Below are 17,885 nucleotides of genomic sequence, written 5' to 3'. Positions count from 1 at the left end.
CCATTTTTTAATGCAGAATTGTGTTTAGTATCTAGATCCCGGGTGAAACTGATACGTAATTAAAGCTCATCCAACAATAATAGAACCAATATCACCAAAATACTAGCAAATCTAACTTTGACAACACAACCAAACTTCATTTTCGATACCCTCTCGATTTTAATGGAATTATACTATATCAAGTACAATCTCTTGAAACAACTAGTATCAACTAATACAGATATTTCTATCGTATTCTATCTGATGTTCTTATCATATCTTTTCGATTAGATTAAGCTTGCTTTAAATGTCTGGAAGCACTAGATAGATAATATTATTTGTCTAGTAGTGCATTTGGCTAGGGACCCAAAGTCTAAACAAACCACAACAGAGCTCTTTAATCTTCTACAGCGTGTCATTCGTACGATCGTGAGATGTTGTTTGGGAAAGGAAGCGAGAATGACATCATAATCAACATGGCATCAAATCTCTTTAAATCCATGCTGAAAGAGCGTAGTAAGTCTCTGTGTGGGAGTATGGAAATTATGGTAAAACAGAGATCATGGAATTAAGCCCACCAACTCATGTTAGTCAGCTCCATAGAGGGAGGAGAGGGGTGTTCATAAGAGTGGGGGATGATTTGATACACAGCCACTAAAATTCATCCGCTTATAAAACTCATTCCTCTTTTACAAGTTAAAAGCTAAAATTCTTGATCAATATGTATATTTGTTTGAAAAATATTTCCAATCAAATGTGGTCTTTTAAGCAACAGGAGTAGTGTCAAAAAGCGCTACTCTGGTCGTATAGTTGAGATTTTAAAGGAAATTTAAAACCAAACATTATCATAATGGAGCCATGACTTAAATTCTAGCATTTCATTTCCATGATTTTTTCATTTCAAAAAAGTTCCCTACAGCAGCTGATGTATATGCAGACAGCTGGTTTTGCAAGAAGGCGAAGAAAGTACGCGGGCGTATCAATAAATGTACTTTACATTGCTTATCAAAAATATTTAGCTTTGTTTTAAGAAACGGCTTTTTGAATCGTCAGTAATAAAAGTTGAAAAAGCTGACTCTTAACTTTCAATGAATCAAACTTCCTTCTTGAGTAAAAAGAAAGTAATCTTTGCTCCATCTCTGATTTTAAAAGAAATACGCTAAACTCACCTGCACAATCGGCAGCAGCTGGTTTCGCACAAGGTGCACTTGCACCAGAGCAGCCTGCTGATGACGCCGGCGGTGGCGGTGGCGGTGGTGGTGGCGGCGGTGCCGATGGGCCACAGTCACCACTTGGCACTGAAGTGAGATTTTGAAAACTTAGATTTCATTCAGGCTTATTACGCAGGCTTGTGAAGTTTAAAAAATCTTAGATTACATTTAGTATTTTACAGGCTTATGACGAAATAATGTCGTTCACATTGCCTTGATACCACTTGTCATATTTTTACAATCGCTACTTATAACCAAACATAAAATTATTGCATAAATGTATAAGAACAACATAAAAATCGTCTTGTTCCGGCAACAGCCTTTCCTGGATTTATTTATATGGATGTAAAATATACTGAAATGCAATTCAAACAAATTGATACCTCAATTCTTGCTAATGCTAGGTCAAAATGCTGTTATTAAGCTAATCAGTCTCTAAAATTGTATATATTGTTTGCTTTAAAATTGAATAATCAGTCACTTAATTGCACTGGCTTAACATATATTTTTTAAAATGAAGAGTAGAGTAAAGGATTCTTACGTGGAACGCAAAGTGTTGAAACTGCCATCTGAGGCGGCGGTGGTGGTGGTGGTGGTGGCGGTGGTGGCGGTGGTGGAGGAGGAGGTGGTGGTGGTGGCGGTGGTGGAGGAGGAGGTGGTGGTGGTGGTGGTGGTGGTGGGGGAGGTGGGGGTGGTGGTGCAGCAGCTGCACATGGGGGACCTAATAAAATAAAAATCAGATTTGAGTATCTAGCAAATAAAAAAGCATGAAAGTGCAGAACTATTAATCAAAATGTAAGAGAGCTTGAATATTTTTAACATGCCAATAAATCTAATAATCCCTTATTCTAATTTTGATTCATGCTGGAAAAAGTGACAACAAGAAAATTAGAAAAAGTGAATTATTTCAAGAAAACAAGTATACCAGACATTCCTCCGCATAGTGAAGACATGTCCATGTCCATATCCATGCAATCAGCAGCTGAAAAGTAAAAGAGAAAGCAAATGGGAATAAGCGTTGCTTGTTTTGAGAATAAGGATCAAGAACATTTTATGGGGTACAAAGATATTGTGCGAAAATATCTTAGGGAGTGAAATTGTCGCGAGTATACAAATATAGATAAAAATAAAGTTTTATCTATGACCATGACAACAAACCAAAACTCAGATTTTGGGATAGTTGGAGGGTCATGGTAGCCAATCTTCTGATAGAAGATGGTACCTGATGATGATATAAACATAAGGTGCGACTTGAATGGCCTGTTAAAAAGCTGTCAAAACCCCCATTACATTGATTATGACATTTTTCTTTTAATGGGCAGTTTTAGGTGATTTTTACCATTGAAAGCCTCATTAAATAACCCAAAAAACACAAAAATGATGATCAGTCTACAGTTTCTCATTTTTCGACAAGAACGAAGAATATTTGGAATTGAACCTACAGCCACATCCGTTGCATCTTCTTGAGCAAGGCTTCTTCACGTTCCGGTTTTCCTTCACGTTGCTCTCCGATTTCGAAGATTCTCTGACATCCTGTGTTTCATAGCCCTCGCCCTTTCTGTATTGGGCTACTCTAGACTCTAAAAATCAAACACACAAATTTACAAGGTAAAGAGCAATGAAAAAAAATTATCCATATACTTGGAAATATCAGATTTATATGGAAATATCTGTTACCACAGGATGCTAAGATGTTTTAAGCACTCTATCTTATTCAACGACATAAAAGCCATATAAATACATTGTTTTTTAACTGACGTAGTTATTGAAGCTGTGGATATATTCAAACCAATACGTCTAAGCATAGAGCACAGAAAAGGCGGAAGTTTTATGAAAGAATTACAATAAAAATACCAAGAGAATGCCTTTTCATTTCTTTTAGGAAAGTTCAAATTGTTTTTTGATGGACACTTTTCTGGACTTTTGTGGTACATTAAAGGTTAACTTGACAATGTGCTGGAGAAAAGGAGAATATTGAGTCCTGCTAATTATTCTAATACAGGGACAACAATACAGAGTATACTAATACATAAGAATTGCTATTGCACAATGATGTATAATTGTATAATACAATTAGATGGTTAGAAAATACACATTCATTGCCAACAAACATGCAATGTATTCGATCTACTAACGAACCAGACATATAGAACAGCATTTAGGGCACCAGAGTCTCATGAATCCGGGGATAAAGTATTGTAATTCCTATACTCGCTCTAAAAATATTTCTATGACTAGTTTCGAATCATATTTTTGAGACCAAATATTGGAGATTCTGGCACCCAGGGTAATAGAACAGTGTAACTGCGAACACAGTTGTAGTGTAACAAAAGTAGATCACAGAAGCACAGGAACACTAGATATCACTAACTAAATACAATCTGGACTTGTGAGACTATAGACAAAATTCAGCAACTAAGCCCTACCTTGAGATTCACCCTCTGTGCTACCGCTGGCATGCATGCCTACATTTTTAGATTTCTGTCTAGAATCATGCTGCTCACCAAGTTTCTTAAGGAACTTAACCGTACCAGGATGCAGCTTACCAACATCTATCTTTGAGGGATCTGGGTCTGAAGATTGCGCAATTTTCTGAAGCTGTTTCAATTGGTTTACAACGACTTTCGCATTCTTTTCAATTTGCTCGTCCGAAAGCATTGCTTTTTCCTCTTTTCCTTCGTTTTCATTCTTTGAAAGTTTCCTCTCGTCTTTTTCTTCCTTTTGATCATTTTTTCCTTCAGAACTTTTCATATTATTTTCACCTTTATTATTTGAATTTTTCTCATTATTTTTAATTTTTTTCTGCTCGTGCCCTAACAAATTTTCGGCCTGTTGTACCTGCTTTTGGTTCTCTTTTTGACCATGCCTCTCCTTGTCATTGTCCTCTCTTTCTTTTTCTTCCTTCGTATCTTTTTCTTTCTTTCCGCTTTCGTTCAGTGCCCCGAATTTCTCTTCCTTTTCTTCGCGAGATTTTTCCCTATTCCCATTGTCTTTGTTTTCTCCCTTTTCACCATCCTGCTTTGGACTGTCTTTCCCGTCAAAAGCCTTCTGTTTCTCTGCATTTTCACTCTTGCCATGGTAATTTGATGCAGGACCTTGATTCTCTGTCTCAGAATCTCTGTTGGCACTATCATTCAAATCTGCTTCTTCCTTATTCAAAGCTTTATTATCTTTCCGATTTTCAGAGAATGATTTATTTTCTTCATTCTTCTGACTTTTTTCCTTATTCTTCTCGTCTTTATTTTGGTTATCTTTTGTCGTCTCCTTACTTACTTGTCCTTCTTTTGATTGGTCTCCCTTTCTTCCACTTTCTTTTTCTTCATTTTTACTTCCCTGAAACCGATCTTCACTTTGCTGCTTCTCGAATTTTTCAGCAACTTTTTCCGGTTTCACATCACCTTGCTCTTTCTTTCCATTTTCCTTCGTTTTTTGGTCTTCATTAACTAAAGATTCTTTCCTTTCCTTCTGTTTTATTCCAAAATCTTTCTCTTGATTGCTGTCTTCCTGTTCCTTTTCACCTTTTTCACGCGCATTTTTAAGTCTATCTTCATTGTTGCTTAATTCTTTAATGCCATTATCGTATTTTTCTTTGTTTTTGTTAGATTGATTTTCATTCTTATCCTCAGCTTTTCTTTGCTCTTCTTGCCTTGCTTCATTAGATTTACTACTATCCTTGAACTCATTAGATCCCTTACTTTCCTTATTTTCGTTTTTTCCGTTACTTACTTCTTTCAGTTTTCCCTCATCATGATCATTTTTATTCTCACCCTGTCTTTCTTTATCGGTACTTTTATTTCCATCAAAATTCTTCTGTTGTTCTTCGCTTTCTTTCGAATTTGCTGATTCCCTTCCTTTATCATCGTTAGATTTTCCTTTTGATTCTGAGTTCTTATCTTCAAACTTCGGAGAGCTTTTTTCGTCTTTCTCATTACTGGAAAATCCTTTTTGCATTTTATCTTTGCTTTTTTCAAATTCCTTTTCACTTTCTTTATCATCCTTGCCCTTGCCAACAGTTTTCTCTTCGTTACTCTTTGATTCCTGTTTTTCTCTTCCACTTTCAAATCTCTGATTATCTTCTTTTTCTTTATGATCATTCGCTGGTTTTCCTGTTTCCTTTTCAAACGTTTGATTATCATTAATTTTCTCCTCATTATTCTTCAGTATATTATGTTCATTTTCCTCTTTCCCCTGAGATTTTTGGCTCTCGTCTTTCCTGTTTTCACTTTCCTTACTTGAACCCTCTTTTTTGTTATCGGTTTTAACCTCGTTTTGGCCATCAGACTCACTTCGAATTTTCTCCCCTTGTTTTCCAGCTTCATCCTCTTCATTCTTTTCTCTAATTTCTTGAGGCCGCCTACTTTCTGAACTATCTTTGAAGCTTTGCATCCCTGTGTCTCTGTAGTCTAAACCTGCCTGAGGGTTATTTTCGACAACCTGTGCTGCCGCCTGTCGCAGGGTGTCCGGAATACCATTAGTTAGATCATAGTATTCATCCCTTTGGATTTGATTAAAATCGCTGACGTCACTCTGTAAGGCAGCAATATCATTGTTTGGTAGGCTGTCGAAGCCAGCATTCATGGTATCATCGGATAGTGGGGCTAGATTTAGGTACTCTTTCTTGCTTCCTCGTTCATGTAAAGAAGCATGATGATCTTTTGGCCTTGAAACCAAATGTCGGCAATCTGATGAAATATGACAGAGAAAGGTCTAGATCAGCTTTCTGCCTCAAGTCACTGAAAAGCAGCTTGTCTCTGCAGTATATAGTTGTCTCAGTTTCTCGTTTTGTGTCTTTGGTCCCATCGTCTCTGTACATGTCATTCATTCGTGTCAAATGTAGTAACGTGATATACAATCGGTCTTCCCCATGCCGTATAAAGAACATTTAATTGATAAACATACCACGACACAATGACGACTCCAACCACAAATTGACCAGTAGTCACTTAACGAAAGTGAATATCTCCTTCTAACGTCGAAATGTTGCATCACAATTATTCATGCATCGCTTACAACACTAAAGAGACTAGCAACATACGAGAAAGATTCAGCTGCAATCAACAACATAGCTTCTATTTTTTTACAGATTCGGTTTTCGATCACATTAACATTGTTTTGTACCGTTTCTGGCTGTCAATACAAGTTAACTGTTTCTACAAAACTACATCTTGTCTTGTTGCCGTAAAGAAAGCTTCCGTGTCTTTTATACCACAATGTACAAAGCCTTAAAAACTTTCCACAAAATGGTTACTACTCAGCAATAAAAAAGGTAGAATTTTGAAATTGGCAAAAATGATGAGAGCTTGAAAATTAGATCAAGTTGCATCCAGCAATCTGTTCTTAAAATGGTACATCGGGACTTGAAGTTAATAACAGACCTAACTGCTGGAGTGTTTTATAACTCTGTTAAAGATAGCTACATGAAGTTTTTAACACGAGCTGATTTGAGACAGAATTAGGCCTACAACATGGGTTGACGCCTACTTAGAATTGAGTAGATTGCACAAAAAATACAAATAGAGATATATAGAAAGTAGATACATAGAAATGAGATTCCTGAGAACGAAAATTTGAAGTCCTTAAGAAGCAAAGTCTTTGCCTAGGTGATTGAATCTCGACTCTACTTTGAAAATATGAACTCGGTACAGGTAAAGCTAAACAAACAGAAAAGGCCACGCACACAAAAGTAGATTACGAAACTCACCAGCTACGTAAAAGAGGATGGTCAACGTGACCAAAAATATGCCAAATATCTTCATGATTTCACGATTTCAGTACATTATCAATTCCGATTTAGTTTAAGAAAACTTAACATTGAATTTTCCAGTTCTAAGTAACAAATTGTATTGTAAGAATGGCTTGATTTTTCAACGGGTATGAATCAGTTATCGTATTCACGGGTCATTACATAAGAATCCCTTATGCGAATGGAAGAAGCGAAGCGTGGCGAATTATGCTCTGTATACCCTGAGCTGCCTAGATATCTGGGTAGGCATTCTTGGTTAATTGTTGCTTTGGTAATAAACACTGCAGTGAAGAACTAGACAGAGCCAACAGCCCTCGTTAGAGAAACGGCAAGCATGCTACTTTAGGCCTGGTATTACCTAGATGGACGGGAATGTAGTAGAATAAGAATAATTTGGTGGCTTATCATGCATTTCACCAGGTGGAAGTTAGAAATTATGCTAAGAAATTTGAAAATATTCAGGCTGAAGGCGATGGAATCAAAAGGCGTTGAAAAGAATATGCGATACATGATATTAAAGCGAAAAACACAGCTCTCGATATAGCATGTCAATCTGGTAACGTTTAAACATAAAAGTATGTTACAATTAGATGATTGTTTAATGCAGATGATCTTAAGGCATGCAGATAATATTCAAGTAGCATCATTTGCAGAAACATTCATCCATGATATGAGTAATGTTTTAACAAATTCGTTTCAAAATATTCACTTGTTGAGAGTCTGAAATAGTATGTGGAAAAATCTAACGGCAATCCAAAGCATACGTGAACAATGATAGAAAACAACGGACTGAATTATCCGGCACTAGGATTAATTATCAAGCAAAATACAAGATAGATGAATAGAGATCTGTCAAGGTTTACATTTACGTAATGAGATATACGGAATTACAGTTGGATGTATGTTTAGTTGAGGAAAATGACTAGAAAAAGTTTTAATAACTCCATTCAAAGTCAACAAGTCTTTTCGAGGAAAACATGACGCGTAATGAGATATAAAGAATTACAGTATTATGTATGTCTAGTTGCGAAAAATGATTACGAAATGTTTTCATAACTCCGATAAATGTCAAGGTTCGGCTCTCGTAGATAAATCGTTTGGAGGAAAACATTGCAAATGATAAACTAAACAGCCTGCTGATCAAAATACTTTTTCTCTAAATCAACTTTAAAGGTAATGTGTCCAGCTAAAGCAAGCGACACTGCGGGGGTTTTTAGAAACATGTGATTTTTCATGTCATCGCCTCAGCCATTACGGTCGTTCTTTTTATCTATCCTGCTGCGAGGTTAGCTTTTCATGTGAGCAGTTTTGCATTGCAAGAATACTAACCAATCGCAAGCCGTTATTTTGATGGGTGGCTTGACAAGTTGGGTATACGCAGTCCTTTTATATGGACACATTACCTTTAATGAAACGCTTGCTGCTACCGTTTTTGCTGACAATGTTGATGTCTCAACAGGATTCGGCAGTGCTTAGGACTTTACAATTCATCAAGTTGCTTTGTACGATATATCTAATCTTCAAACAGAATAGCGCGAATAATCATCGTCCGGAATACTACCCTGGGTACCAGAGCCGCAAAAATTAAAAAATAATACCAAGGGTACCGGAAAGCAAGATTGTTTTCCCACTTTTACATCATAATAACCGTTGAATAAATAAAATCGATAAAATGACTTGAATTCTAATATGTTCTGTTGTCTTATAAACATTGAACAGATTACAGTGTTATTTGTATCATAATTCAAACTAGAACTAGACTAGATTTTGACTAGAATTTGACTTTGTTTGATCAAGAGAGGCTTCTTCCTTTTCAGTCAGTTAGAATCCGCATATTTGACATAACAAAGCAATGTAGGGTTTTGCGAAACACGCGTTTACTATTTAAGATATAATCCTACCCCAAATAGATTTTCTGTTGTAGCCTGAGGTTCAAAGACGCTATATACAATCACTGCCAAAAGTCTTGGAACACTAACGTCAGTTTTCAAAGGCAAACCGAATAGGGGAACGGAATTAGTTGTATTCGGGCAAACAAATGAAAAATTGAAAAGCACAGCGCAAAGTGTTGGGTGTTCCAATTAATTTTGGCACAGGCATTGACTTTTGGCATTGACTGTAGCTCATCGTATCCTTCTTTATATGGTGTTTCTCAAGACTCTTCTCTAGCTTTAATTTTCATTCTACTTCACTTAAGCCATTGATCAATAACATGTCAAATAAGAGATTTATGATGTATTTAATCTCTTTAAATTAAAAACATATTTAATTAATTAACAAATTATACAGAAATCCTTACATAACTTTTTTATAATCCAATTAAAATTCATGTCATTAAAACTGCTGTTCCAAAGAATCATGTTTTAAAAGAAAAATTACGGGTATAAATTTTGTCTCATTTCAACATAAACGAGCTGAGGATCGAAAGATTCTTTAGATATAAAAGTAACATAGTCAAGTCTGCATGATCTGATCAACAGAAGTCTTTTCTGGTCGCACTTATTTAAGGGCAGACATACGCGGGCAGTCTTGTGTTGCAACAAAATATGCATTTCAGTTGTACAGTGTACAAAAATAGCAAGTATCAGCTGCGGTTAAAGAAGAACTCGACAAAGGTAAGCTATCTGCAATGCTGACCTGATTATGGCAGTACAAACCTACCTTAGTTCACTTTTCTCCATAGAACATCGCATGCGCTTGCAATTTATTGTATCAGACTGCAATGTAGGTTTATTTTCTTCGAATGATTACTTAAAAGGCAATAAAATTTACACATTTTGAAGTCACTATGTTCCGATGGATTCTCGAAGATGGCCTGTCTTTTTATTAGCTGAATTCTACAATAGGGCTTTTTTACATATTCCAGTTAACACTTGTCTTATCTAATGTCGAGAGAGGAATCAAAGGTAAACAAATTAACAGCATAGACCACGAAATGAGGAAGATGACTCATTCATCTCTCTAAAAATTCCAAGTGAGAAGAAAGAAACAATAGCCTATCCGGCCATGGTTTAGCCATTCGTTTGTTTTTTCGAGGCATTCAGAGCATAATTTCTTCTGGCCGACTTCTTCAGTCACTGCTAAAAGCCTTGGAACACAACCGTCCGTTTTCCAAGGCAAATTAAGCCACCCCCCTCTACCCCAGTAGCAATGTTGATTTACTATGGGAACAAGAAAGAGGTAATATGCTTTTTCTTGTGATATTCTTGTGATACACTGAAGAAATTGTTGCTAACACGATTGGCTCAATTTTGAGACAGAGCGCCTTTAAACAGTTAAAACCCGAGAGACCATGCACTTCCCAGAGACTTGATAAAAGGTGAACGTGTTTCTGCATACGATCAACACCTTGAAGTTGGGAAATCTGTTTTTTAATGTTAACTCAACCCTCTCAAATTAAGGATAAAAAACACGGCTTTCTGCAGCATTAGCTATGTAATTTTGATACCGTAAGCTAACAGCTTAATAGCGAAAAATTAAAACAGCGTAAGAAGTCACTTCAAATCTACTGTCACAACATAAACACGTTTAAGCGGCATACATAGGTATGTTCCTAATATAGCAATTGCCTAATCCGTACGAAAACCGAGGCCAAACATTTTCATGATTATCACTTAAGGAAAGCCTTAATCCAGGGATCAAGAGATACAAACAAAAGGCAAGTTATATAAAACAAGACAGGCTAGATTATTTACTTAATTCAAGAGTACATTGCTGCTTGCAGTCAGTATGAATGTTTGTTAAGAAGGTAAGTGATCAGTAAACTATTGAAGCGTAAACCATTACTTCGAATTGTTAAAACTCCAGAACGACGACTGATATGTATTTTTTTCCTATACGCAAGGCTAATTTTTCACGACACAGCAAAAAGTGACCACTAGATGATTGCAAATTTAAGATCCAAATCAGCCTATAAGGAACATATCATTCCTACTCAGTTTTGTTTGAACAATCATTTTTGACATTTGATGCAAAAAATCCCAATACGTAAATCTTACTGTCTAGAAAAAAGAGCTTTAAAAATGTTCTAAATAAAGGCCAGCCAGTTGCAACGATTTTTCCGATAATCGATGCTTGATAATCGATAATCGATGCTTGATAAAGACAGTAGCTTAATAAAAACAGGGCAAGACTTTATGCTTAATTATACATATTCATGATACGTATTTTAGCTTAATGTCAATTATTTCGTAAAAGCGTTTTGTATCAATGAACAGCAAATTACAGAAGACTTACAACTGATAGTGGATGTTCAGTCAATGATCTTTTGGTAGTTGCCCTGTGATCTTACAAAGATGAGAGCTGAATGCTACTTTCAAATTTCAGCTCATCGCTCATGCGATGCCTAAGTTCAAATTTCAGCTCATACTAAGAGCCTAAAATTAGACAAAGTCTCCTTCACAATGTGCTGTTATTTTCAACCAAACAGGGTATGTTGTTGTGGAGTTTTCCAAATGCAGCATCATAGCAAATCCATAAAAAAACAACGATCTAAAAACATAGCCATATGTTTCCATCAATTTCTGCTGAAGTCGAATAAATGTTCAAAAATTGTATATGAAAAAGTGCTTTAGAATATGCCGATAGTTCTGCAAAATGGAAAGTAGCAAGATTATAAAAATAGTTAAAAGCGAAACCATAGGACACAGCACTTTTGCACTTATCATATGATACTCCCAACTGTATGAAAAAGTTATGACCACAAAAACGGCATGAATTTGAAGGGCCGTTGGCTTCCAGAAATATGCATACAATGCACGGGTACATATTATACCTGATGATGTTATTTTGAGAACCGCTTGCAAAAAGTGGCATCGCATAACTTTTGTGTGGAAATAACATTCGTGTCTCTTATGGGAATAAGCAACAGAGAACTAGAAGGAAATTTGGATGAAAGGTGTCATAAGAATAGTTACAACGAAACTCAACGTTTTTTATGATGCAACGATGATATCTAGAAAATTTAATTGATCGCTGTGAAGTGCCATGAGATGTAAAAGATTCCAAAAAAGCCCCAACGTGCATGTGTTTGTGATGCATTTTTCTCATTGGTTAGGACAAATGAGAAAAATGAAAATAGCCATAAACAATGGGGATCTAGACTCGTCTTTCCAGCAAGAAATTTAGGACATGACAAAGAGGTCAGCAAAAAAATTATCCGGATGCGAATATAAAATTGCAAGGGCTGCATCACTCTTCCCAAACCGTGCACAAAATTTATTAGAGCAATATGATTTTTGAGGGATTTAGGCGGATCTTTCTCGAAAACAAAAGAATTTTAGCCAAGGGTCTACGAGATTCTCGTGGAGTGACATTCCCCTTGTAAATTTGCATCTGTTAAGCTACAGCGTTTCGACTGGATCTTTTTGAATTTTCAAAAAAGAATTTGGCTGTTGTTATTTCATGTGTGGTTCTCCGAAACACTGCTTTTAAGTAATAGCATCGGTTTTCAAACTAGGTATGAAATTCGCTCCTGTTATTCATAAAAGCAGAGATTGTCTCAAATGAAGATTAGTGAAAGTGATTCTAGCATTAGCATTGGTTATTTTGTAAGGCCTCGTACTTAAAGAGATATGCATTTGAGACTTTTGACTGGGAACAGTTACAAGTAGCAGATCGAAATATGATTTGTTTCTTCATCGTAGAATAGGTTTCTATAGAACATGAAACTACATGTAAGTTTCCGACGATATGACGAAAGACCTACGGCCAATAGAGATATTTTTTGCGTACGCTGGGCAAATAACTCCAAGATGTTAAAGTGATGATTCTGATGAGAATCATCATTTCCATAAAAAGCTAATTCGTCATTTAGATGTAAAGAGCTTATTTAAGTATTAAATTGTATTTTAGTTAATTTAATTGATTGATGATGATGATGATGATGGTGATGATGATGATGATGATGATGATGATTATGAGAGAAATTCTATCACAACCATACATTCTCCAGAGAATTAATCGATTGAGTTAAAATCGCTCCAAATTCTCTATCAATAACTACGCATTTCACAAAATATAATTAACTTTTGGTTGCTGAAACAAAGGAAAATCAATCTTTGACCTCGCTTCGACGAAGCAGAAGATGTCGAGGTGTTGAGGAGGCAAAATTTCAAGAGGTCCTTTCAACCTGTCACGAGCGTGTATCTGGTAGTCTAGTAAACGGCGCGCAAGCGGGTAAATTCGTGAGATTTGTCTGGACGATGGGTTATTTGACAAGGATAAAATATAGTATTGAACAAGGATGCGGTAAGTTTGTGTCAAAACGCTATAAAGCTTGATAACGACCTGAACTGACCTTGAGAATGTGACATACAATTAGTTTTGCAACAAAGGCGTTTTTGATTCTAGCAGGTAAATGACGGACATTTTTCTGAATTATTCTGAATTATTTATTGCGATGCAGAGACAGACACGATAAAAGTTTTAAGAATATTTTCAAGTTGAGTATAGTTTGCATGTAAAAAGGCCCAGTGACGCTCGTATTGATGTATTCTCGTGACGTAATTCATCAACAAAGAATGACACTGGAAACGATCGGCGCAGACAGAGGACAATACCGGGTTAGGAAATAGTACGAACTAAACTCGTAACATTTAATGCTTATCGATACTGCTTCATGCCTAAAGTTTCAGCAGCAGTATGATAGATGAATGAAGATAAAATCGCAAAAGTGAAGCTGTTCGATGGCGCAAGAACGTTAGAGTTAATCATTAAAGGTAATTGATCGCATACATTTTCTCCTTGTACTTGAATTCATTGCTGTATGAAACAGTAAACAAGTTCTTATCCCAACCCCAAATACCATTTGCTGTCCAACAGTGCAGATACATATCTTTACCTTAGACTTATGAAAGGCTCAGCAAGTGTATATCTGAAAGTATCCTTTTATCTATTCCGTGACAAATTAGCATACAAACAAAATTTGTGTCACTCCGCTGCATTCACTAACCCAATGTGTTTGTGCAGTTAACTCAGTGGCGGATCCAGCAAAAAATCTGACTACCGCCGAAATGAGATAGAAGGTCGACCAGACCCTTTAGACCACGCCCATTTCATGGTCACACCCTGTTTTCTAAAATGATTATTGTTTTCTATAATTTCTTATGTAGACCATTTTCAAGACACAAGCGGCGCTTTTGTGAATCTTTAAGTATCCTTGAGACGCAACAAATTATCGTTGTAGTTATTCTGAGGCTGGATATTCTAAAAAAATTACGACATTAAGGCTAAGCAACAACATAGAATAAGAAAACAAAGCGATATCTTTGGCAGAATTTTGAAATGTCGCCTAAAACTCGCGTTAAGTCGTGCAATTACTTGAGAAAATATTGTAAATTTAAAAAGCCATATAAAATTTGAAACCTTTGAGAGCAACTTCTTTCAAACAAAGAATCATACTTTGGCGAACTTTGTGCGTTTGACTTTTAATCCTGATGCCTTCTTGAATTTCAGCTACCTAATATTCGTGTAAAATATATTCCTATTAATATTTGTGTAATGTACTAAATAATGGGTCACAACGGCTTTGTAGTTATAGTTTGCCAACTTGCAGAATATGCCCCCATCTTTCTGTAACGTTTAAGCCGTGTTGAGCGGCAGTGCTATTCAAACCCCATCTGAGCAGTAGTCAACTCAGTTGTTCATTGTCGCATGCATCCCCCCAGGTTGCCTGTGATTTCTGATGATTTGATTGGTCTAGGCAGGCTGACTACCGCTCAGTTCAGCTCGAATCTGCTCTACACCGACTCAACCCCCCTAGCATGCAAGCCACGATTTCATCATCCCCCCATGCTAGCTAGCTTTTTATTTGCAAGCATCTGACTCGGCACGCCATGGCCTCAAAAGCATCTATGTCTCTATGACAACTTCAGGCATGTCTCGAGGGTAAACATAAAAATGATCCTTGTTTTTATAATTTCTTTAATAATCTGACTACCGCTCGAGCGGTAATAGCGGTAGTTCAGATCCGCCACTGTAACTGGGCAACATAATCACACTTTTTGCTGCTTTTATGTCTTCAACTTGTTGTTTAAAGGTAATTTTTATCTTCGTAAACTTTTCTCATAACTGAAGCTCATCAGTCGTAAACGCAATGGTCAGAATCCGTTTTAATATATCATATATGATCTCTCATCATATCCCGTGTCGATAATCTTTGTCAAATTTTATTTCGATCAAGGGCTGATGGTTGAGGATTTCACGACCAACTCCTTTGTTCAATATTGTTATTATTTGCTATTGACGTATATATGCACCAACTTTGAATGTTGGAGGAAAGGGATGGGGTTAGATGCTGATCTACAATCATTTTTATAAGAACAATATTTTAAGAACACGAGTCTCAAAATTTATCATTTTTAAGAAAATTTAAGAATAAGCTGAAGCCATTGAAGTAGAAAATTTACCTTTGGACAAGGTTGTAAAACATCTTTAAAATTTTATCTGGAACACGAGGAGCTTTTTTCCACCTGAAGGTGCTTGTTGGTGAATTTTCAACACTGTTGGCAAATAAAAGATGACTCACTCGCTTTCTTGACAAATAAAATTCTCCTTGAGCGCAATAATTATGGACTTGAGCACTGCTTACACCTTAAGAATTCAGGACCAAACTAAGAACAACCCGGCCTAAGACTATGAAGAAAAATTAAGAACCGCCAGCCTAAACTTCAAGTTACTAGTTCTTATAGAAAAAAGTATATACATGCTATCGAGTATTTGTTAAGTAAGGGGTTGGACATAACAGGACCATGTCCAAGAATATAGCATCCATCTAAACACGATCAATTCTAACAAGAAATTTTATGATTTTTATTGTAATAAGGAACAAGGCTTGTGCTTACCCGATGCTCGAGATGCAGTGTGTAGAAACTTTTCAGTAATGTGAACTCATTTTCCTATGCTAAAACAAAGTATAAAGGAAATAGAAAATCATGCAATAAACTGATGTTTAAATACAACAAAAGCTTATCATTTAATTTCTCTCGTAAAGCAGGATGATTATTCAACAAAATTTGCTTCGAATTATAATTCCTTTGTATCTAAGCTCTCTTTCGGCACTTTGAGAAATTTTTAATTTACATTAAATTAAAATTACCCAATCATGATTAATTAAGGAAAGACGATGAAGGAAAATCGCTTGAGTTAAATTGAAAGCTTTCTTCTCCGTTGCTAGTTATATGTATATTTTCAAGTATATTTTCGAGTGTATTTTCAAGACAGCAGGACAGCTAGTATTGAAAATGATATATAAAAATATAAAGTGATGAATATGATTCTCCTATCCCTTTTAACTATCCGTTTTTAATTATTCAAGATCTACTGTCAGGATCTTTTGCAGCTAAAGTGTAAACATAAAGCTACTTTTCTCTAGAGCTTACATTTATAAGCATACCACTGTATGCCTCCGCTAGCTAACGAAATCTTCTATCAAAATACAGATTTCTGCAAGTCTATCTTTTTCAATTCTTTCGAAGTCTTTTTTGTTTCTAATGATTTCTATTTTGCTATAAATATGATAGGTCATGCTCTAAAAGCACCGTAGCCGCCTACATAAAAGTTATGATTCAAAAATTTGTGTGCATCCAATGACATATTTAAGTAAAGTTCGTGAACTTCATGATAACATCTACAAGAACCTCAAAAAGTTTAAGTAAGAGAACGTTAGGTTAAGGATAAAAAATTTCAAGCTATTGTGTAAAAACAAGATTTTTAGGCATAACAATCTACTGGAAACAGAAAGTCAACGTAGATATGTCGTCTGTGATGATATATTTAAATTGATGAAATGAATATTTTATAAATTATTCATAACTATCATCTATAAAAATATCGGAAAGTGTATAACTAGAGCTCTAATTAGGAGGCTTCAATTCCTGCAGAAATTACTTGCTTTATAATTATTTCAATCATCATGATAGTCTTTTATTTCTTGTTGAAAACGCGACTGCTTCCACTCCCTATTTTCTCAAGAATAATAGTGATAGTTTACACTAATATCATGGAAGCCAAAAACATATCTTTCATTAAATGAGTTTCTCCCAGTACGTTTAATTGAATGTTTAATTTTGATACCAAGATAAAGGAAACAATATACTCAATTGTCCTGGTATTTGACAATATTGAGTAATAAATACTTTGTAGAAACATCATGTCAACAACTTTAGTTTTATCACAAAATTGTTGGGTGACATTGTTAACAAATTCAGTATAAGATAATGGCAATATGTTACCTGCTATAATGTGACAAGTTTCGATGATTTAAAAGTAAATTGAAATTGATAAAGCAGTTTTCCCGGATGCAACAAGCCAGAAAATGAGGAAGTCAAAAAAGATTATTCTCTACAATTTAGGTTTTTAAAGTGACTATAACAACATAAATTTTAAATTAGACCCATGCAATATACAGTAGGATTAAACTGCAGGACCAAATCACAGATTGTGCTTAATTCAAACATTTGGCCATTTGAACAAAGCGTTAGGCAAATTACATAGCCGAAAAGAGACACAAAAAGTAATTTCTAATAGAAACACAACAAAGGCATATCAGACAAAACAATAAAGACAATATAGTTAGTAGAAAGGTTACATAAATTAATTACATTTTTGATGCAATTGTAGATGGCTAAACGTAGATTTCATGAATCAAAAGTATTGCTTTCAAAGGTGAAAATGGATTAATACAATTAGCAATTTGAAGGAGACTGCCTTCGTGTGATTTAGTTTTATGCAAACAGCTAAACTCAAAGTGGTCACTGTTAGCATGACGCATAATGAGATGACTGAGTCGAATTTAGACATAAGACTATTAAAATTTTGTTTAAAATCTCTAATTTATATCAGAACAGAATACAATGAGAATTTCCGATGCAGCTAAGTTTAAAATTATTTTAGATGCGTTCTGCATTTGTTGTATAAACCTATTGTCAAAGAATAAAAGAGAGATATAAACT

General features: G+C 35.5%; 3 protein-coding genes across 4 annotated transcripts in view; 1 reads left to right on the top strand and 2 right to left on the bottom strand.

Moving 5' to 3' along the window:
- The window catches only part of LOC135695293 (uncharacterized), a 35,516-nt gene extending 28,434 nt beyond the window's left edge, over window positions 1–7,082 (bottom strand). Inside the window, exons 1-6 of the mRNA XM_089110433.1 lie at window positions 6,892–7,082; window positions 3,617–5,872; window positions 2,633–2,770; window positions 2,116–2,172; window positions 1,732–1,911; window positions 1,149–1,277 (exon numbers count right to left, since the gene is read on the bottom strand). Of these exons, the coding sequence (XP_088966559.1) occupies window positions 1,149–1,277; window positions 1,732–1,911; window positions 2,116–2,172; window positions 2,633–2,770; window positions 3,617–5,872; window positions 6,892–6,946 (2,815 nt within the window). The 5' untranslated portion in view covers window positions 6,947–7,082. The remainder of the gene's footprint in view (window positions 1–1,148; window positions 1,278–1,731; window positions 1,912–2,115; window positions 2,173–2,632; window positions 2,771–3,616; window positions 5,873–6,891) is intronic.
- Window positions 7,083–10,559: 3,477 nt separating this feature from the next.
- LOC135695299 (potassium voltage-gated channel subfamily A member 1) overlaps window positions 10,560–17,885 on the top strand; it is a 62,873-nt gene continuing 55,547 nt past the window's right edge. Inside the window, exon 1 of one of the 2 annotated variants that reach the window (XM_065214328.2) lies at window positions 10,560–10,681. The gene's annotated coding sequence lies outside the window, so the exon portion shown is untranslated. Of the gene's footprint in view, window positions 10,682–13,515; window positions 13,653–17,885 lie in introns of those variants that run through there. The other variant, XM_065214326.2, reaches the window with a different exon arrangement.
- Window positions 13,646–17,885, bottom strand: part of LOC135695309 (uncharacterized) — a 65,837-nt gene continuing 61,597 nt past the window's right edge. Inside the window, exons 4-5 of the mRNA XM_065214365.2 lie at window positions 15,777–15,835; window positions 13,646–15,434 (exon numbers count right to left, since the gene is read on the bottom strand). Coding sequence (XP_065070437.2) covers window positions 15,831–15,835 — 5 coding nt within the window. The 3' untranslated portion in view covers window positions 13,646–15,434; window positions 15,777–15,830. The remainder of the gene's footprint in view (window positions 15,435–15,776; window positions 15,836–17,885) is intronic.

The sequence above is a fragment of the Rhopilema esculentum genome, chromosome 2 (assembly GCF_057945365.1).
Source record: "Rhopilema esculentum isolate cy_ngs chromosome 2, ASM5794536v1, whole genome shotgun sequence".
In the NCBI taxonomy this organism is placed as follows: Eukaryota; Metazoa; Cnidaria; class Scyphozoa; order Rhizostomeae; family Rhizostomatidae; genus Rhopilema; species Rhopilema esculentum.
This window is presented reverse-complemented; position numbering and strand designations above follow the sequence as displayed.